The sequence below is a fragment of the Ctenocephalides felis genome, unplaced genomic scaffold (assembly GCF_003426905.1).
Source record: "Ctenocephalides felis isolate EL2017-DRISC unplaced genomic scaffold, ASM342690v1 CF-g0.4_SCAFFOLD_03570, whole genome shotgun sequence".
Classification (NCBI taxonomy): Eukaryota; Metazoa; Arthropoda; class Insecta; order Siphonaptera; family Pulicidae; genus Ctenocephalides; species Ctenocephalides felis.
Genome location: NW_020539724.1, coordinates 22,242,601 through 22,266,025, shown reverse-complemented (window position 1 = coordinate 22,266,025; position 23,425 = coordinate 22,242,601). Strand labels below are relative to the sequence as shown.

Below are 23,425 nucleotides of genomic sequence, written 5' to 3'. Positions count from 1 at the left end.
TTTAAATAAATGGGTTAATTTTGAGTCCCTGTATGGCACTATTGTGTTACTTCCAGTCATTTGATTTTCACGCAGTATGTCCAGACAAGATCTCAGAGTCATTAAAGAATTATTTATGCAACATGCTTCACGCAATCGAGTTCCGGAATTCTTTGTGCGCACAGCTCGTTCACTTCCTGCCAAGTCTACTAAAGATAATTGAGAAATGCAAACTACTCTTTTCTCTTGGATTACATTTTCTCCAGATTGATCAGTTGGTGCCTGCACCAATCGAATTGTAAAAACAGAGTGACTGCGTGAGCTCTCTGAATTCATATTAGTACAACCCATCCTTTTACGCCTCAGTCCCCTGTTAAATATTTCAACAGCCTCCTCAGTACTTTTGCATTCAATTTCAGTAATCCCATGCAAATACATATTCTTAGCACCATCTTCACGTATCATTCTGTTTTGCAGGCTACGCTGATCTTTATTAGCACTTTCCTCTAGCAAATCATATATGCTATTATTATATATCTCAGCAAAAGTAACAAATACTGAGTAAATATTATCATCGTCTACTCCTTCAACTACAGAGAGATCTTCAGTAATAACAGGTGTTTCCAAGTCAGAGTTACACCGTTTGGGAGTTTTCGAATATTTGCTAGACAATTCTGCATGCCTCTCAGCACAAGCATCAGCTTCGGATTGAACATCAAAACCATTTAACTTATCTGGCTTGAATATAAATTTCTTAGCATGATTGTTAGCAATAGTCTTAAATAGGACATCAATACTACGCTGCATAAGACCAGGGTTCTGTTTATCACCGACCATTGTGTAAGTCTTACCGCTGCCTGTAACTCCGTAAGTAAATAGAAGCCCATTGCGACCTCTTACTAAATTCTCCACTAACGGACGAGCGACTTCATTGAATATTTCATTTTGGCCTATGTCAGCATCAAAAACGCGTCTGAATTTGTACTTAACTTCTTTAAAGTTTGCTCGATAATTCACTGCAGTTGTTGGTGGTGATAATAGAACAGACGATTGGGACACTAGTTTTAAACAGGACTCTTCAGACTCATTTTTCATGGGCCGTAGTCTGCAATAAGCTTGAACAGGGTCTTTGGTAGAATTTGATCCATTTGTATTTAATTTTATTTGCTTTGGGGTTTTTGACCATTCTTTGTTGTTTTCATTTTAATATTATGCACTTTAACCGATTATTTTATTTTCAATATTGACAACTACCCGTCAAGTACGTTAATTTCGTTCAGTTTGAAGTTTGAAACATAGAATATGATTATGAAATGTATGGTAACACGACGCGCGAAACCAAACCATAGACCATAGATAGGAAAGTAAACCCTGAACCTGAAGCCCAAAATGTTGACAAGATAAAAAACGTTCTTGTCCTTATTTTGAATAATATTACAAATTATAATAAATTAAGCATTATATTATACTTGCTAAAAGTTCTTGTACTTTATAAAAGCATTTGCTACTCTAACGATTTGAAAAGTCTGCGAATTTTTTTTGACAAGCAGTTGGCAGCTTTGAAAATCAGATTGCTCGAGAATTGTTTTGGCGGTTCACTACCATATCTTATCAATGTATGTTTACGTTTGCTAAAGTTAAGTTTTAACAAAGTGATTTTTAATATGTTTTACTAAGTGTTTTATATACGAACGTAGAAGTGCCTTCAAGTTCATGGTGCTTTGATTATCTTAAATATGGATGAATCATTTTTACATTTATACAATGCACAGAATGCTATAGCAATTTTAGATCAAAATTCTACTGACAGAGCAACACAATATACAGTTTTAAAGTTCGAGTTAAATAATGTTAAAGCACATGATTTACACTTGCCATATTCGGATTACAAGAAATTATTAGAACACCTGGAAGCGGATTTAAGTTCTGACAGCTCTAACATACTTTTGTTCCATACTTTGAATTCTTTATTGGCTTGTTCTATTTCTCAGGTAAGTTTATACACTTATTAGTGTTGAATTCTATTTATCTATCATTTCGAACATTTTCATTTATAAAATAGTAATTTGAACTATTATTCATAATTGACATTTTGAACCTTGAATTTTGTCTAAATCTTTGCATAGACATTTAATTAGCCTACATAATTTTGATGACTTTGTATATTGTTCTATTGTATACATTTAAAAATACTGAATAATCATTTATTTATAATATAACTCTTTAGTGATACATTTAAATAAATTTTGCAAAACTAAGTTTGTTTCACGAATATATGGAAACATTATATAATTTTATAAATTTTTATGAAAAAATACATGATACATGAATAAATATGATGTTAAAATGATTCATAATAATTCCTAGTTCTTGTATATAATTTTTTTTATTATTGAAATAAACTTTTCAATAAAAATAATATGGAGATTATTCTTGTTACAAATTAGGGCTTGGTTAATTAATTATAAGTTTTTTGCAGTTTAATTGATACCTTAATTAAATCATGCAAACTGTTTATTTTAGGATGAAAAAATTCCCATTGGATCTCATCGTAAAATTTTGGATATCATTTGTAAAGAAATTAAAAATGAAAGTCCTACTGAGGTTACAACCTACTTGAGGATTATCTCCCTTTGTTTGAGTGCTGATTTATATTTTTACTTGGTTGAAATGAATCCTGAGGCCTTTGCTCAAATATTTAAGAAATGCATTGTAGCCGATCAAGAAATAAAGATTTTAGTAAGCTACTTATTAACTTTATATTTGAATGGAAACTCACAGATGAACTCATATAACACTTTTGTTAGTCATTCATATAATTAAAAGCTTCATCAAATAGGATTTCTTAAACATTAATATATAAGTTGTAAATATGAGTGAGACTCGCTCATGGCAAAAACTAACTGGCTGTTCTCTTAGAAAATGTTACAAAATTGTTAATGTAAGGCGTAGAATAAAGAAAATTCTATAATCTTAATTATTTCTTTGATAGAAAAGGAAAGAAATAAGTAAAAAAATATTCCAATTTATTGTTTTTAAATATGAATTTTCGAAATGATTGCATTGAATGAATCATTTATTAATGTTGTAGGAGAGTATTTTTAAAATAGAATAGCTTTTTGCGAGAAGCCTCTTAAAGTTGAAAGAATATATAATTTACATATTATATTAATATATTTATATATTACATAATTAATATATAATATTAATCAATAAATCTTTTTGCAGATTTTAGAGACATACAGCAAACTATATATGGATGATATGATTAGTCTAACAGGAATCATATCTTTGATTAATTTGACAATAAATGACCTATTAATACATGTATTTCCAATTATGTTTGAGGAACCTAATGATCTGAGGGTTTGTGCATTAAATTTGATGTCAAAATTGGTACCTGCTTTTATTAAATCAAATTATCGAACACATCCGGAGTGGATAAATATAAAACAACATTTAACGAATAGGTATTTCTATGGCAAAACAATAAATTTATTAGTTTTTGATTGAAAATTTACTTAAGTTAATATTTAAACTAAATTCGATCAAAATCTAAAAAATATAATTTGAATTCTTTGGATGCAGAATTACAAGAAGTAATATTATTAATGTTAATGTATAAGCAGTTAGATTTGAATATATTTTATTATTTAGGTATAGCAATACAATTAAGAATCTACTAATAAATGATAGTGATTTATGGCACAAATCTTGGATATTGGTAGTTATGCTGCTTTCACCAGAAATTAATAAAAGTTCAAATATTATGAACAAATTACTTTCAATAATTGAAGTGGGACTAAAAACTCAAACACAAATTGCAAATACATGGGATTGCTGGAAGGTAACTTTTTAAAAAGAAATATGTTGTATATATGTGTCCTTTCACATACTATTTTATATGTATTGTATTATTTTATAATTAGGTCCTAATAACTATATACAGTGAATCATCTGGTAGTGGTCAGGGAATACAGAATCCAAAATATATAAAACTGTTATCGTGCCCATTCAAAAGACAATTAAAATATAATACTGCTTTTGATAGAATGTTTGATACATGGATTCACCTGTTTGCAAACATACCAAGAGAACAATTTGATGAAAATTGTGATTTGCTTGTTAGACCTTTTATAGAATTCAGTTTTGGTGTTAACACAACTGATACTTTAAAAGTGAAAGAGGTTAGTATATAATATACTGCTTTAAAACCATGAATGCAATGTTTTAACTAGTATGTTTTTGAATAATATATATAGAATAGAATAGTATATAAAATTGTTGTTGAGTATAATTTAAACTAGTTGATTTGGTATTTAGCCTTGAGGCAAGTTACATGAACTTCCCGATATGTGTAAATAATCGACTTAATCAAAAAAAAAAATGTGTAAATAATATACTTCATCAAACCTACTTTAAAAAAACGATAATAATTTTAGCAAACTTTGACAAATTTTTAAAATTAAACTACTTGTCGTAAGGACGTAATATTACAGTAAGTTCTATAAGACCATGATGTATATCGCCAAAAAAAGTTTCATGAAAATCGGCTTAATTTTTTTTTCAACAGTTAATTACAAGAAAACGGCTCGGTAGATTTTCACCTAAAACTAATCAGTATCATTCCCAACTAATATCTTTCGAAAGGTTTTTGATTTTTTAAAATCAGTTCGGTAGGATGAGCTTAAATGTGGACGAAAAGTTTAACACTTTTTTTCAACAGTTAATTACAAGAAAACGGCTCGGTAGATTTTCACCTAAAATTAATCAGTACCATTCCCAACTAATATCTTTCGAACAGTTTTTGATTTTTTAAAATCGGTTCGGTAGGATGAGCTTAAATGTGGACGAAAAGTTTAACACTTTTTTCAACAGTTAATTACAAGAAAACGGCTCGGTAGATTTTCACCTAAAATTAATCAGTACCATTCCCAACTAATATCTTTCGAACAGTTTTTGATTTTTTAGAATCGGGGTTCGGTAGGATAAGATTAAATGTGGACGAAAAGTTTAACACTTTTTTTCAAATTGCAAAGAAACGGCTTGGCAGATCGTCGCACAAAACTGACAAACGATAGTCCTCACCGAAATACATCAAATGGCTTTTAAATTTCTAAAATCGGTTCAGGCGTTTTTGAGAAAACGTCGATCAAAAGTCTAATTTTGACAAATGCCAAAAAAACGATACCAATTTTTTCGAACTTTGACGAATTTTTAAAGCTGAACCAGTTGTCGTAGGGCCGTAATATTTTAGTATGATCTAGAAGACTATGGTATCTACCGTCAAAAAAATAATCATAAAAATCGTCGAAATTTTTTTTTGAAAACTTTATTGCAAGAAAACGGCCCGGCCGATCTCTACCAAAAACTAATCAGCACGATTCCCAACCAATATCTTTCGAACAGTTTTTGAATTTTCGAAATCGATTCAGAATTGCGGGCTAAAACGTAGACGAAAAATTTTTCACTTTTCTGCGATTTATAAAGAAACGGCTTGGCCGATCGTCGCACAAAATTAACAAACAATAGTCCTCATCGAGATACATCGAGTGGCTTTTAAATTTTTGAAATCGGTCCAGCCGTTTTTGAGAAAACGTCGATTTACGGCAAAAAATCTGTTCACATACACGCACACACACACATACACACACACACACACACACACACACACATACTTTTTCCAAAGTTGGTCTCATTCGATTCAGAATGGCTTGAAACGTCGAGAAAACATAAAATTAGCAATTCGGATTTTTTGAAGAAAACATAAACTTCTCCTTCGGGAAGTTAATATTCAGTAAAAGTAAAACAAAACTACATAAACTAAAAGAAATGAATAGTTTTTCAGAGACCATTAACATATTTTTTCATTATTGAAATATAAACATGTAAATTTTGCCATATGCATACATATTATTTCTCTACAATTTGATTACCTTTTGCAGCTAGTTCCAAAGATTTTTTTTGTCTTTGTACAAATGGTAGGCCACAGTTGTGAAGGGGAAAAATGTTTATCACACAATTCCACTGCAAGTTCGGTACCACATAAAATAAATGGATATTTGGCTTCCTATAAAGTTTTTAATACATATTGGAAAGAAATTTTACAATGTTCTGGTGATATGATCAAGAATTTAATGAAATTAAATCCACTAGAGTACAAGTAGGTTTAATAGTGCTTAGGTGCATTACTATGACAAAAATTGAATTATTGAATTAATAATTAATTGTAATTTAGATGGTCTGACATTGCAAGTTGTGTTTGGAGTAGAATGTTGAAGCTAATAAACATGCATTTTTTAAACTCTGAAAAAATTTCAGAAGTGCAAGAGGAGTTGCTGCGGATTCTAAGTTTGCTTGTTGTGGTAAGTGGTTATTAATTCTTAATTATTTAAAAAAAAAAGAATTTGGGTTTTCAAAATTTTTCTACTAACATTGAAAGTTTGTGCTATTACCTTTTTGCCTCCAATCGACAGTACTATTGTATCAAATATTAAATTTTTAATAAAATGAAGTAAAAGGTATGATTTCAACTGCAATATCATTTATAATTTTAGCATTTTTATAATTTATAATAAAATTTTTAAATAGTTACACATTTACAGAAGTGCATTTTGTTGAAATACATTTAAAAAGTTTTTACTTTTGTTTATATACTTCTGTAATATAAACATGATTAATTACTTGGCCCTGATAATTTGAGTAAATACTTGCATGTGAAATGGCTTTATTTTTTGGTTGCTCGAGGTCATTTTAAAAATTCTTTATTTTTAAATCTATTTTTCTGATAATGGTTCATAAAAATAGATGTCTTATGTATGTATATTTAAAACCTTGGTATTATTTCACCATTTTCAGTTTCTAGATAATTATCTTCATTGCCATCATTATGTATTCTCTCTCACTTTCATTAAAACTTTGGTTCATTATCATTAAATATTTGGCCTTGCAAATAATCTTTACCGAAACTTGGTATTTATATCTCTTTATACAAACTATAATGAAATGAATAGAACACATAAATACCAAGAGATACATGTTAAATATTGTCTAAACTCAAAATGATATTGTTTTAGTAATCTAAGGAAAAACTTGATAAAAATGCTTAGATTTAATAATGTTAATTCTATTGTTTTTATTATTTATTAATATATGCTAGCAAAATATATATTTTTGCAAGTAAATTAATAAGTTACACCAAATTAAGTTAACTCGTTATACTATATTTATTTATTTGATATATCTTATCTAAACTTAGATGTCCCAAGGCAACAATCAGTTGGCATCTGTTTGTCTTCAATCTCTTTTAACAAAAACTGCTGAAGAATTTTCTCAGAAATTGAACTTCAAAGAAAATAAATATGAATTCAAATTCATAGATTTAATTACCCTGCCATGTATGGTGTCATGTCTTGGAAATGATTCATTGTAAGTATTCAAATTCAAATGCTTCATTAATGTGCATTGAAATCTTGACAATTTCATTAGAGATTTATGAACTTGTTGTAAAATCAATGCGATAAAAAAATCAAATAACTAAAAAATATATTTAGTTGTGACCAAAAACTTTAGGTCATGATTGCTAATTTTTTATTTGAACAAAAATCTATACATTAATAAATGTAACATGAGTCACTATTTGTCATTCCATTTAATAATTACTTCAATTTTCAATTGTAATTTCAGAGTTCCAGTCTATAAGAATTTGTTATTAAATTTTCTGAGTGATGTGTCATCAATGAAGTTTGCTTGCAGTAAAATTTTAAATTTGATTAAAAATATGACCGCTGAAAACCCTGTTCCGAATATTACATATGATCTGTTTTGTGAGACAGTGGTTGACAAAATCTCTGGGGCTGGTAATTTTTTTACCAATAATATTGAGGATATAGCACATATTTTAACACAGTTTATTGTGTTTCCATTTGAACATAAAAACTATTTGAGAATGGTGAGGAATAAATTTATTTCTATAGGCTATGTTTAAGATCATATTTAATTACAGGCTGTTACAGTAATATATGTAAGATAAGTTATTATAGACTATTGATCAAAAGATATTTAGAACAGTGGTCAGGGAACTTTTTTAATCATTATCCCAAAATATTTTACCCTCATACAGACAATAGAGATTACCGCCATATGGGCAACTACATAGCAAATACAGTAAATATCAATTAAAAACACATACTTTTTACCCCCAAAAATTCCAAATTTGCCGCATTGGGTGTAATTTACTCTGGTTTCCGGACCACTGATTTAGAGGATCATAATATTTCATATTTAACAAAAGAATTGTAGTATTTTATTTATGAAAGAGTACAATATTTATTAATTTTGTTAGCAGCAGTTATCTTTGTGGTTTTTGGTAAAAATTAAATTATTTTTTATTAAGCATTTAATATTAAGCATTAGCTTAACTTAAGCTTAAATTAAGCAACATTTAATAGCTATTTTTAAGTTAAAAATTTGTAATGATTTCTGAAATTCAGTTATTATTTGTAATAATTTGTATTTGTAATATTTACATTCTTAACACTGTTTTGTATTTTAGAAAGATAACACAATAGAAAATTTAAATATGTTGCATGCAAAATGCTGCTCAGAAAAGGTAGACAAAGTTGTCGCAGCAAAAATCAATGCTGAAATTGCCGTAAAGTTATATTCAACAAATGTAAAATCACCTTTAGACACATGTGAAAAAAGGCACAGGAAGAATTTATTTGTTCTTTGCAATAATGTAATTTTAAACATTTTTGCTACAGTGTTGGAAAGGATAGAATATGGTATGTCATGCAATTTTAATGTAATTTAATTAAATACATATGGTAGAATTGTTTATCACATTATCCCTGCATGAAAATTTGATGTTTTTAGTTTACATAATATGTTTTAATTTATCATTAAAAATGTTTGCTTAATTAAATCAAAAATTAAATATTTTTTATCATCTCTAAATTGTGAACCTTGGTTCATGTACTCAACAAATTGTTCTAACAATGTGAAACTTTTTTGTATTGATAAATTGAATTAATCATTTATACATCTTTCTAAAACTTGTAATTTTTATCATTTATTATTTAATAATGTGGCGTGATAAGCATTTCTATAAATTAAATTATCTGTGAATGCTTTTAGTTAGTATGTTTTGCCAATGATGATAACAGTGAATATGACAATTAGTGAATTTTTGATAAAGTGTTTTATAGCTCATCGATGAAAACCCTTGCATTGTAATCTTGACAAATTCATTTGAGGTTTATGAATTTGTTGTAAAATCAATGCAACAGGAAATTCAAATACATACCTAAGTAGCCAAAATTGAGAGTTTTAGATTTTGGTAACTTTTATTATTTGGACATTTTTATAATTTCAATGTGGTTTTAGATGAGCTTTTATCAAAAAAATATATTCTGCTATATGTGATATTTCTTTAGTAATCTGAGGCATATAATATATGTTTGGATTTTAAAAATTTTGTTTCAAACTTTATTTGATGATTACACTATTTGTTTTTTAGATGCTGAAAGTATTTCCATATTTTTGAAATTGTGCAGTCAGATGATCATTTTCATGAAGAAATCAAGCAATTCTGTTTTTGGAGAATTTCAATTTGGAAGTGAAGATTTTGAAAAATCCCTAATCACCATAGAAAGATTATGCTCGATTTTGAAAAGCTTGAATGTCATTACGATAGTAAAATGTTTACAAGAGTTTGTTGCTGTATTTGACAATATTTTAGAAATTCGAGAAATTTCTGAGCTTAGTAAATTCAATGTATCTGTAAGTACTTTTTCAACTAGAACACTATTATATATGAAAGGCATTACTAATTTTATCTTTTTTTTAGGTCACAAATACAGTTGATGATTTATGCAAATATTATATAAATAACTATCAAATAAAACTAAATGAAAATAAAAGTTTTGATAAAGTATTGAAGTCTTTTATACCAATTTTCAAGAAATTTGCAATTGATGATAAAAATATAAAAGAAATAAGTGCATTAATTCAAAGGTAAAATGTAAAGATTTTTTTTTATCTGGGATTTAATTTACATTTTTTATCGATGCCAATATGTACCTTAACATTTGTATGTTAAAAAAAAATAAATTAAAATAATGTTAGTAAAACTGCAGTCTTAATAAGTACTTTCATTTTACAATTTATTTTAATATTACTATTACTTTTTGTATAGTTAGTTATGCAGCAGGCTTAAGTCTATTGCATAACTAAATTAAGTCTTGCCAATTTAATTTTATGAATTGAATTGAATTATCATCATCTAAACCTGATGTCATCACGTAGATTAATGATTTTAATTGAAAAAGGAATGCAATGACGAATTAAATTCAACTAAAATTTTAATTTGTGGTTTTTAAATTTGTATTACATTTTTTATTTATCTTTTTTAGTGGTGATACACCTTCTACAACTCCTATTCGCACGCCAACAATTTTTGGAAAAAGCCCTGGTTTGATAAATTCAAGACATTCTCCTAATTGTGGTACTCCTAAATCAAAGAAATGTCTTGAAGATGATTTTATAGTTGTTCCAAAAACACCAGTCCGAAAACCTCAATATACTGAGAAGCAAAAGGAAAAAATGAAAGAGCGCAGTGCTGATATTCCTTCTTTGTATAATGAGCTATCACAGCAATCACAGGATTGCTCCTCCATTACGACTAATAATACTATTTTCACACAAAGCTGTCCTGAACCTGAAAATGTGTCTATATTAGAATTATCTACTAGTGAGTTTGAGAAAAGTGAACTTGATAAAAATACTAGTAAAACTGGTAGTTTTTTCAACAATGAATTTTCTGATCTAGAAAGTGGAATAGAACATTTTGATAAATGTCATGAATCTGTAATATCTAATAATAGTGTAGTAAATATATTTATTAATAAAAGTAAATTGGACGACATAACTAACAAACCTACGCCTGATGATCATATTTCATTAAACTGCAAGATTGGAAACATGAATGGTGGAGTTGTTGTGAATGTGTGTGATATTGATCTCAAGAAAAATGTTGAAAAATCACCTGATTTAATATCTGAATTGAATGATTCGGATAAGGAAAAGAAAAGTAGTTTAGGTAAACATTCAAATTTCAATGGTAAAAATAACAAAAAAAGGAGTAGAGATGTTTTTGATACAAGTGATTCGGATTCTAACAAGTCGAATCATGATAGTAAGAAGTATCATATTGATTCAGAGAAGAATTCTGAAGCAAAAAATGGTTTTAATAAAAAATCTCCGTCAACTGATAAGTCTAGTTTAAAAAATAATAGCTTGATCACCACAGGAAATACTGAAGAAAAGAAGAATGCAAAGAAGAAACTGAAAAACAAACCTCATAATGATTTGAAGAAAAATTCTGAAAAACAAGCAACTATTGATAGAAAAAAGACAACTAATTCAGAAATTAACACAGAAGTTTCAAAAATTGACATATCTCCAAATAGTAACAAAAAAACACAGATCAAAGAAGGTGAAGAATCTAATAGTAAGAAACATTCTTTGCAAAAAGACAATAACTGTTCAAGCAAGAATAATAAAAAAGAAACAAATTCTAGTGGTGAGCAACATCTTAAGAAATCTAGCGAGAATAATTCAGATGAAAAGAAAAAGTCAAGAAAGCATAAAATAAGTGAGTCTGAATCATCAGAAGCAGATTCAGTCAATACAGGCTCGAGACGATTGCAATTTGAATTAAAACGAATATCAATGGACATAAAAAATAATGAAAATTTTGTTAATTTAGGTAACAGAAGATCAAAAACTACACCTCAAAAATTACCTTTACTAAGAACAGGAAAAATTAGAAAAGTAAATATTGAAACTAAGAAGCTCAAAAAACCTACCAACAACAATAAAAAAATGAATAAGAATAAAAATGATACCAGTGAATTATTAAACACAAGCAATAATTCAGATAATATTGATGAAATTGAATCATTTGAAGAGCCTAAGTGTGAAATAACTGAAAATGATTTGAAAAACAAACCTTTATCAGATCAAAGCAAAGTGCTAAACTGGTTGGAGAACTCTTCTAAAAATGATGAATGCAATTTGCAAACTAAAATAGTTTCAAACAAAACTGTAAATGTTTCTGTTATAGAGGAGGACAATATATCAACATTAAAAAATAAGAATATGTCTTCAAAGAAAGAAAACACGTCGATAACGAATGAAAAAAACATATTAGTGATGAATGGCAAAAAATTATCATCAAAGGAAGAGGAAAATACAACTCCAAAAAAAGAAATGCATTTATCACCTAAGGTTGAGAATTCATCTCCCAGTCCTGAGCATAATTCTACATCAACAAGACAACAGAAATCAGATACCAATGGCATGGAGTGGCAAAATATGACACCTAAACAAAATAATGAGATTCAAACATCTACGCCTAGGCCTGCAAAGGGTAAGTTTATAATTATATTAAGGGGAAAAAGATTCTAGTCTAGAGGCATGTATTTCATATGATTTTTGAAAGGCAAACATTATATTTACTATCTATTTTGTTTATAACGTATTAATTAATGTTCTAAGAATTTAGAAAGAGATTGAATATTAAAAACAGTCAAAAAGTTTTAATTCTAGCAGGTGATGAAAATATCAAGTAAATTGGTACAGTAGAAATTCAGAAATCGTCGGTATCATATCGAAGACAGTTTCGAAAAGTCGCGTTTATAGTATCGTGGAGGAAAGAAACAGAGGAGGATTATCATGATCAAAAAGCTGTATCATCGAAAATAATTTAAATTTTGAAAAAAAATTGTACACATATTCTTTAAAAATTCAACTTTGAATATATATACAAAAAAATCGATTTCTTAAAGCTTCTAGACTAGAATGCCCTTTAAAAGCAAAAGTAAATATTCACAACTTTAATTTTTTTAAATAAAAACTATTCATTGTTTTTCATTTTCATTGATAATGGAAATGGAATGTTGCTTTGGTGATATGAGCTAGATTGAGATAATTACAAGATTATGATCGCTGCACTATATTTAATTATTTTAAGTATCTAAACATTTTAATTATCTAAAATGTGCATGTATTTCTTGTAGACATCATTAACTAAGTTGACAAAGACGATAAAACAAGAAAATTTAGATAGTCCTCGAAAGACAACTCTTTTTTTTGGTAACTTTCAATGTTAGTATTCGCGAAATAATCCGATTTGCCATTATGTTTTTTTGACGTTTTAAGTCATTTTGAATTGACTGAGACCAAATTTGGGAAAAGTATGTGTTTGTGAACCGATTATTGACCTTTCGTCGACGTTTTCTCAAATACGCTTGGACCGATTTCAAAAATTTAAAAGCCATTCGATGTAACTAACTCGTAACTAGCAGAAAAGTGTAAAATATTTGGTCTACAATATTGAACCGATTTTAAAAATTAGAAATTGCGTTGATAGTTTTTTTTTTTAAATATTGTTGTAGTTTAATAGTTTGTTGAGAAATTTTTTTTGGCGATTTTGATAAAACTTTGTATGACGTCTTTATGTATCGTCATATTTAATGAAAAAAAGGAGTGCGCGTATGGTTCACACGTGATTAAAATAAAACTTATTTGCTACTGTACAAGATGGCATTTAAGTAAAAATAAATACATCATATAACAATTTTGAATAATGTTTATTAGTAATATGGTGATGCACACATTTATTAGTGTCAATCATTATACACATTTATATAATGATAAATTAAGAATTATATATTTATAATAGCATTAAAAATATGTATAATATTTAAAAACAATAATGTGATTAAAGTCATACTTCAAACATCACTTGATCGGTTTGTCATTGTAATTAGCATTTAGAAATGAACCTTCATTAGATAAATGAAGTAATTGCTGATTAATAAATTCTATAATATTCGTTCACACAGTGGATTATGTTAAACAATGCGATTACTTTATGTTAAACAAATATTGTTTTTGCAACTTCACACATCATGTAATTGTGTTTGAAGAACTTCATGTAATTAAAATTAACATACATTCATTGACTGCTTGTATTTTTTTTACTGGCGATATAATATCATTCTTTGAACAGCTGTAATATCTGTCTTGCCTAAAAAATATTTTCCATTTTAATAACTTCAAAGATTTATAGAAACTACGAATAATATAGAAATAATTTCTCATCAATAAACTCACGTTTAGCACACGGCACAAATGTTCAATTTGTTTTATTATTTTCAAGGAACAGGGGCAAATATCCTTCTGTTTCAGGCATTTTTCATTAAATCAAGATTTGTACTACTATGTAACTTTAAAATGTTTATTTATCTATGCCGATTTGCCGATTTTCTTGTTGATACAACGTTGATGCACATACACGACGACTAATCACAATCGACCCGTATTGAAATAATTTCATCGAGAGCGAATGACACACAGTTCGGGCGTAACGCAATTTTTGTTGTATTTGTACGGATTTACATCCTAGTCGCGACTAAAGAAATTTTACTTCAATAATAATTTCGACCATCACGCTACGAATTACAATCTACCTTTTCTGGTCGAAATTATTTTTTCAGTATTAAGTTTGCTTTCGATTTATATATTCATTCTTTTTCACTAACATTATTTTTGTGAAGTATTTTTCCATTAATTGTTTTTATGTGTGTTTGTATCTTAATTTTTGCGTTTTGTCCACTGAAGAAGAGTCAAAGTCGGTCTCGAAACATATGGATCTATAAAAATTATTTTAAGAAACATATTTTAGTTTTCATATTATATCCAGCATATATTATATTAATATAATTTGTTTCTTTTTAGACACAGTTGCAGATAATGAAAACATAATTAAAGATACTGATGATGATTCTGATAATTTCCAAGAATCAATAGAGATGGTTGGTAGTTCTCAGGAATGTCCAAGTCAAAGCTTATTCTTCAAGGAAGCTATGAGAATTAATTCAAGCGTGCCTTTTAAACATACTGATTTAAGGCAAATTAATCATACTAATGATGAATGCAAAGAAGCAGACACTAAATCAGGTGAAAAGATTAACAATAATTATTGTTAAGTTATATATAAGATAAGTTAACTTATTGGGTATATTAGAAAATCATTGCTTATTTTCATTACTCACCGACTATTCTGAAATTTCTTCTTTATATGACAGGAAAAGTAAAAAATTCTATTCCAATGATTGTCTTACATGATGCATTTGATCTAAAGAAAGGAAAAAATGGGGTTAATGAGATTAATGAAAATGCTGGTTTGAAACAACTAAGTTCCTTAGATACCAGCAACTTAAATACATCCAGAATTATAGCGTCGCCTGAGCAGGAAGATGCTGATGAGCGAAACAATCAGCTTCTTAATAATACCTTAGATATATCGCCCATAAGAATAGGTGAGTTTCAATATATAATTTTGTACAATTTATTATTTATCATTATTCAAATGACATCCTATTGTCAATATATAACATTATCTCCACTATAGATTTTGAAATTAAAATCTAATTTTACAGATGGACCTGTGCCAGAAATACCATCTGCAGCAAAAGAATCTGCATCAACAGAGTTGCTTGTTCCAAGTGCACAAAATAATTTACTTGCAATGAATAATAGCAGCAGCCCATTAACACATAGGTAAGAATTCTAAAGTAGGCCTAGTAATTATAATCATTAACTAATTATATGTATATTCGATTAAAACTAGTTGTAATTAACTTCTCGTAGGGTAAGTTATAGTAATAAGCCGAAAATCGAAAATGAAAATTTTTGCATATCTTCACGTTTCAAAGGTTTCTGAACATTTTGGCATACCTCAGAAAAAATGGATGTGTGAGTGTGTGTGTGTGGAACTAAATTTTCGTCGACGATTTCGGGCGTGCGGATTATCCGATTTGAATGGTTTAAAAAATATTTGATTCCTATTAATGAGGAGACGTGCTGATTAGTTTTTGACAAAGACAGGTCCAGCGGCTTTGGAGATATGGAGCAAAAAGTGCTAACAATAAATATCAAGTTTTTGAGAGAATGAGGTATCCGATTTGAATCATCCAAAAAGTATTCAATTTGTTATGATTAGGAGAAGTGGCGATTAGTTTTTGGCAAAGCCAGGAATTTTTTTATTTTATTTTTAATTTTCAATTATTTTTTTTTTTTTGGTATATTGAAAAATAATTTAGATTTTAATTCTGATTCTAGCTAAAGTTCTAAACATCACTTAAATATAATATTTCAATAAATAATTTTAACTTCGCAATTCAGTTTATATATACATGCTTACAAAATATTAGACAATGTTCTTCATTTTAAATCCGATTGATTAAGTTTTGTTTATTTGGCTTTTTAAAAATGAGAGTAATGAAAGTTACATTATTTATAGTAATCTATTTGAAAACATTTAATATTGCAGTTTGCATTAGGGCACGATGGTTGTAATTAATAGTCCTATTTATCCTATTTTGATACATTTTTTTTTTTAATTTCATAACATGTCCAAAACGATTTTATTTAACATTAAACGAATAAAAATGTTTAGCACAGGGAAAGTATAAATAACACAAGGTTAGCAGAGAACGGGTTAACTTTATCTTCGGGAAGTTCATAATTCGCATTATATAAATCTTATTCAAGATGTTATCATTAGAGGATCTATAATAATCCATCTGCTAACTACCATATCTCATCATTCTGATGAAAATAAATGAACCAAACAATGAATCAATAATATAGTAGTGTATGCTTTAGACAAAATACATAATTTGAAGTGCAAACTGGCATATTGTGTGATAAGAATTATGTACCCCTTGACATAGAAAATATTTCATAACGCAATATTTATTAACTTACAAAATCAATTATTTTTATAGATCTCGCTTACTATCCTCATCTGCAAACAAAGGACCAAAAAGTCGTAGCGCGCACATGCTCGGCTTGTGCAACCGCGAAGCCCCGATTGTTGAATCTAATGGCCCATTGCACAGTCCAGTTACAAAACAAAGAGAGTTGACATTCTCAAAACATATTGATTCGCCGTCCACGACGAATTTGAGAGCTGCCAAGTTATTAAAATTATCTGACAAAGATCTGCTGACATTTAAAAAAGATGTGCCTTCTCCTCATGCAAGCCCTTCTGCTAGTATTCTAAAAAGAGGGGCTAAAAGAAAACTGGCTGATGATGTTGATGCAGATATTCCACCTAATAAGGTAAGTTATTGTATGGAATATAATATATATATATATATATATATATATATATATATATATATATATATATAAATACTAGCTGACCCGGCAAACGTTGTTTTGCTAAGTAAGGTATATTCTAAACAATTTCTAGAGAATCAAAAATATTAATACTTTAAGTTTATAAGCATGTGTTGTTTGAATGCTTTATACAATGAGGTATTATCAAATCAATAAATCGCATTAGTTTGTCTATATTTTGTCCAAACAATCAAACTGCAAGTCTTTCTATAGATGACCATCTTTCTATATAGACCATCTTTCTATAGATGGTATAATCCAATCTAAATCTTTTTTTGGAATTTCGACTTATTGATTACGTTTTAAGCTTTTCAGATTCTTTTGGATTCTGGATTTTGTGTATAATTGTAAATAATACTACTGAGCTTATACAATTTTTTTAAATTTCTGTGAGGAAAGATAGAAAATGAATTTGATATATCTGCTTTGACCTGCTTTGTGAAAAGTTTCAAGTAACATACCTTGAATTAAAGTAAATTTAATAAAAAGTATATACGTAGAGCCAGGCAAGGCACAAAGGTTCAATTCGAGTTTGAGCAAATATAAAATTTATTATGAAAATCAAACCAATTTTATCACAACAAATGACACATTTCAAACGAACAATTATCTGACTACGTTCAGTAAAACTACCAGCTACTTCATCATTGTAAAAATGTGCTTTTTTTTGCGGTCTTTCAAAAATTTGTTATCTAGACCTTTTTACCCTATAGGCGGGGTAACTTGGAACGGCCAGGTAGCAAACAGGTTAAATGTCTTATTTTAATTTTAAAAGTATTTTACAAAATAATTACATTTTTAACTAATGCTAAAAAAGTACCAACAGAAGAAAATACTTTTACTATGGATTTTCAAAGATGACCGTTTATCTCAAGGTTATAGCTGGTTATACATCTTTTTCCCTTTACTTTCAAATAATGTTGTTAAACAATGCTTTAGCTTTACTGGTTTTTGACACTTTAGTCGTTGAACTTTTAACCCCGTACCGTACATTACTAACCATTCTTCGATAAATTCTGGGAAATTATAACTGGGAATAAGTTATTCGACAAAATGTACATGTAAATGTAAATGTATGTAATGTTCTTGTTCAGTCCTTGCATTTGCTGAACTGAACATTACATACATTTACATGTACATGTACATTTTGTCGAATAACTTATTCCCAGTTATAATTTCCCAGAATTTATCGAAGAATGGTTAGTAATGTACGGTACGGGGTTAAAAGTTCAACGACCAAAGTGTCAAAAACCAGTAAAGAACTAATATTCATTCACTATATTTAACATGAGGTAGTAGAGGTTAATTTCAATGACAGAAACACCGAATGACAGTTGACAATCGGAGGTAAATGTCATGGATGAAATCATTGATAGTATGATAGATTGAATAAACCACATGGATAGTTTATAAATAATTAATTCTGAATTAGAATGAAAAAAATCTCCTGGCTCTAAACTACCTCCCTGCCACCAATAGATTACTGAGCCACAGCAACGCGTGGCCGGGCTAGCTAGTATATATATATATATAATGAATTAGGATGAAAAACGGGATAAAAAGTATTTCATATGATTCTCCTGGCTCCAAACTACCTCCCTGTCAATTTTCATCTAAATCGTTCAGCCGTTCGTGAGTTATAAGTGTTCTAACTTAAGCGATCCTCTTTTATATATATATATATATATATATATATATATATATAATTACATTATATTATATATTGGGTTGTTCAGAAAGTAACTTCATTTTTCATAGACACTTTGACACATAAGTTTGTACAATAAACAAGTACTTTAATGAATTATGTATTGGCTGTTTTGGTCTAACATTTTTTTGTCATATTTTTGGTATTAGTATAATTCCGACATCATCAGCAAAAAACTGACCGAAGTGCTTTTTGTTCTTCTCATTTGAGGTAAAGGTTTTACTGCCTAAAAATTTTTTTAGTGACTGGAACAAATAAAGGTCTGACGATGGCAAGTCTTGAGAATATGATTGTGTCCCATTTAAGCTGCAAAAGCTTTTGACGATTGACCAAACTTATGTGAGGTCTTACGTCGGCTTGATGCAATACTATACATTGCTTTTTGGTTAATTCTGACCTTTTCTATTGAAGAACATAATTTAGTTTATTGAGCTGATGTCATAAGGCATCCGAATTAACCGTTATGTTATCCTGAAAAACCTGAAAAACGAACACTTTCAAAATTTTCCTTTCTTTTAAAATCTCAATAAATATACTGCGTCGCCTTTTTCTTTGCAACTGTTTTGAGCAGGTTTTTCTTTTTTGTTTCATGAGTATTTGCGTGTATTGTATTCTTTACATCCCATTCGACATTTCTAGTTACAATTTGCTTCAAAACCTGATAATTTTTAGGACTTTTCAGAGGCGAATCGCGGAAGCCAGGGCGACGGTACAGGTTTCTTTCTATGAAAACCATACATTGAGGTTCGAGGAAAATCCCAGACCTTTTAGCTCATCATGAACTATTAAATTTGATGAATTTAAAATCAATGGGATCGCATGTATTGTTACTCGCGGGTTTACATTAACTAATGCCTTTCTTGGGTCTTTATCAGCTTCAACCGTACTTCTTGGACGTGGTGCATCCTGGACATGTCGTACTGTCAACACGTGATTTCCACACACATCGGTCACTTTCATTATGACTTAAACAGAATTTTTACCTTTTCTATAGCAAAAGACTAAACCACGTCGAAAATGCTGCTTAATTCTGTATTCAAAGTGGAACCATTCAAAAACTATTGCTTGTAATTGATTAGAATTTTTTTACACACAAACTTTAAAATATAAGCTTTCAAATCATATAATAATTATAGGGCTAAAGTGTGATACTAGGTTTAAAAAAAAAAAATGTATTTATATCTTCTGTGGTAAAAATCAAAGTGACTTTCCGAACAACCTTATATTATATAAGGTACTTTTCTGCCCTTGATTACCTTTGATTATTCTAGCACCTGATCAGTATATTTACTAAAATTTATATAATATACTAGCTGACCCGGCAAACGTTGTTTTGCTAATTAAGGTATATTCTAAAGAATTTCTAGAGAATCAAAAATATTAATACTTTAAGTGTATAAGGATGAGTTGTTTTAATGCAATATAATACAATGATGTATTATAAAAACGATAAACCTCATTAGTTTGTCTATATTTTGTCAATACAATCAAACTGGAAGATTTATACACTTTCTATAGAAAACATAGTATAATCCATCCAAGTTTTTTTTGGTCTTTTGACTTATTGATTACGTTTCAAGTTTTTCAGATTCTTTTTGAATTCTGGATTTTGTGTATAATTGTAAATAATACTACTGATCTTATACAAAATTTTTAATTTTTTACGAGGAGAGATAGAAAATGAATTAAGTATTTCTTCTTTAACCTGCTTTTTAAAAAGTTTCAAGTAACATTTGATGAATTATAGTGAATTTAATAAAAAGTATATTTGTAGAACAGGTCGAGACACAAAGGTCCAATTTGACGTTGAGCAAATATAAACTATATTGTGAAAACCATAACAATTATATCACAACAAATAACACATATCAAACGAACAATTATCTGACTACGTTCAGTAAACTGTCTTCTACTTCATCATTGCAGAAATGTGCTTTTTTGATGGCTTTCAAAAATGTGTTATCTAGACCTTTTTACCCTATAGGCGAGGTAACTTGAAACGGGCAGGTGGCAAAAAGGTTTAAAGTCTTATTATAATTTTAAAGGTATTTTACAAAATAATCACATTTTTAACTGATACTAAAAAACTACAAACGGAAGAAAATACTTTTATTATGGATTTTCAAAGATTACCGTTTATCTCACCCATTTTAAAGATTACCGTTTTCAAATCAAGATTATAGCTGGTTATACATCTTTTTCCCTCTACTTTTCAATCCCTTGTTAAACAATGCTTAACTTTACTGGTTTTTGACACATTGGTGGTGGACCTTTTTAGCCCCGGATCTTTATATATTACTATCTATTCTTCGATAAATTCTGGGAAATTATAACTGGGAAAATGTTATTCGACAAAATGTCCCTTTGATCGATACCAAATTGAGGTTCTGAATTGAAATAACATAAATAAAGAATAATATAACCTAGAAAATGTTTTATAAATACCAATGAGTAAATAATGATACAAATGAGATCTTTCTGAGCACCGTGTTTGAGAAAAATATGCCAAGTGCATTTTCATATTAATATTTCAAAAAAGTTGATATTTTGAGTGTCTAGTAACACTTGCGGCCCGTTTACTAACGTTTTTGTATGTAAATAAAACTACAAACAAAACTACTTGCTACAATTTAATCATAATTAAATAATATTCACGTAAAACATCCTATTAAATATAATCGAACATCATCTGTCAAAAACGTTTGACATTTCAAGTATTAGCCACCGTCCATTGTTTTATTTACATTACGCTTCTATAAAAATTTTCAAATTAAAAATGTAAAGTTTCTACGCAATTTTGAAATAATATCTCACCTTTTGGACTTTCTCTGGATTGGCACGAATTTTTCAAGACTAAGACTGGCCAAATCGATTCAGCCGTTTTCGAGTTTTACTTGGACATTTGAAAGAGCGCTCCATTTTTATATATAAGATTAAACTATACACTGTTATTTTTACTAACTGTTTCATTCCTATTTTCAGTCAAAAAGAGTAAGTTTCAATGATCCAATATTTACTACAAAGTATCTTTTGAAGGAATCAGTCTCATCACCCCAAGATGTTGACAATTCTACCCCCTGTGTTCGAAAGCAATTGATAGCTGATGAGAAGTTTGTCATGGATCTTAATAATGACAACATGGAATTGTTTTGTAAACCAATTACAGTAGAAGATGATTTTTCTAAAGTTACAGTTCCAGACTCTGAAGAAATTATGGGTATTGAAAAAGAAATTGAAATGGAGAAAATTAATCTTGCTGAACAAGAAACACAGAGCCAAGTTGACACTTTAGATCCTCTGGAAGATAATGTTTTTAGTGAGGAAAAAGGAGATACTGAGACACAAGCAGAGAACAATACTGTAGAATTTTCTCCTACCATAAGATCAAAATCCATTTTTCCTGAATTATTGACTTGCTTAGATCCTGTTGGTGATTGCATTGATAACATTGTCTTGAAAACAAAACCAGAAGTTGTTCAAAGGTTTAGAGAAAAGTTATACACAATCAGTGATTTAGCTCGCTTAACATCAACAGAAGTAAGCAAAGCTCCACTAAGATCTCCAAAAATTGCTAATCTAAAGCGAGTTTTGCGCAATTATGCAAGAAAAATACAGAATTCTGAGTCAATGTCAGACAAAAATGATATTGAAGATGAGATCTGTGCTGATGTAGAAAAATTGCAACATAATGACATTATTGAAAATAGTAAAAAAGATTGTGAAGTTATAGATAGTGATCTTAAAGAAATACCTGATTCTGAATTAGTCTCTACGCAAGTTTGTGAAATTCTAGACAATGAATATGCCAAACACACTGAAAATCAATTGCATAAGTCAACGACTTAAAAAATAATCAAGACCAAGAAGATCCAAATATGTTAGAGCGAGTTTCAGAAACTCGAGAAACTGAACAGATCCCTCATAGTTCACTTGTTACAAAGAATATTATCAAAGATAGTACTACAAAAGAAAAAGGAACATCAATGTCAGATGACACATTTGTTTTTGATTCAATGGTGTTGAAAGAATTTTTGCAAAAACATTTTGACTCAAGGCCTCTAGAAACGTACGAGATAGTACAAGATCTCATTAAAAAGGTGTTAGAAAAAACGTACAAATAATATTAATTATATTTTTATGTTAATTATATTTTGAATATACATGTGTTCAAATTGTATATAAACTATAATATGTTTAGCAATACTGCTTGTATATAAAATATGTTTAATATTTATATATTTTTAATGGTGCCATTTTATGTTATTGGAAACGTTTGGTGCTCAACGAATTATTTAATAAAATTATTTTAATATATGTGTTCATCATTTTGTTAGAAAATTTAAAATTGTTACAAATCTATCTCCATTTTTTTCTACTGTTTTCATCAAACTTGTGCTCTTTTGAAAGATCAGCAAACTACAATATCAAATATTAAAAAATAAAATTAATATATATGTAATTGTTTCAGAAAATATTGTATAA

The 23,425-nt window shown here is 28.8% G+C and overlaps 2 protein-coding genes across 2 annotated transcripts; one reads left to right on the top strand and one right to left on the bottom strand.

The window, feature by feature from the left end:
• Positions 1 to 9: 9 nt before the first annotated feature.
• LOC113383603 (kinesin-like protein KIF23) lies at positions 10 to 1,694 on the bottom strand (the record flags this gene model as incomplete). The annotated part of the gene is made up of 2 exons (XM_026621856.1): positions 1,673 to 1,694; positions 10 to 1,166 (listed from the first exon to the last, which is right to left on the bottom strand). Coding segments are annotated over exons 1-2 (1,179 nt in total), but the record flags the coding sequence as incomplete, so codon positions are not given.
• LOC113383602 lies at positions 1,622 to 22,789 on the top strand. The gene is made up of 18 exons (XM_026621854.1): positions 1,622 to 1,970; positions 2,503 to 2,718; positions 3,208 to 3,449; positions 3,637 to 3,826; positions 3,909 to 4,166; positions 5,925 to 6,142; positions 6,218 to 6,344; positions 7,238 to 7,407; positions 7,666 to 7,930; positions 8,534 to 8,765; positions 9,500 to 9,762; positions 9,830 to 9,996; positions 10,395 to 12,412; positions 14,785 to 15,006; positions 15,135 to 15,368; positions 15,489 to 15,609; positions 16,839 to 17,175; positions 21,926 to 22,789. Exons 1-18 carry the CDS (start codon positions 1,716 to 1,718, stop codon positions 22,787 to 22,789), a joined length of 6,399 nt encoding a protein of 2,132 aa, XP_026477639.1. The 5' UTR covers positions 1,622 to 1,715.
• Positions 22,790 to 23,425: the final 636 nt, after the last annotated feature.

What these genes read in the sequence shown, in the direction of transcription:
- LOC113383602 (XM_026621854.1), top strand. Translation starts at nt 1,716, where the DNA reads ATGGATGAATCATTTTTACATTTATACAATGCACAGAATGCTATAGCA. An exon ending in TGGCTTGTTCTATTTCTCAG is followed by an intron (nt 1,971 to 2,502) that starts GTAAGTTTATAC and finishes TGTTTATTTTAG; the next exon opens with GATGAAAAAATTCCCATTGG. An exon ending in ATCAAGAAATAAAGATTTTA is followed by an intron (nt 2,719 to 3,207) that starts GTAAGCTACTTA and finishes ATCTTTTTGCAG; the next exon opens with ATTTTAGAGACATACAGCAA.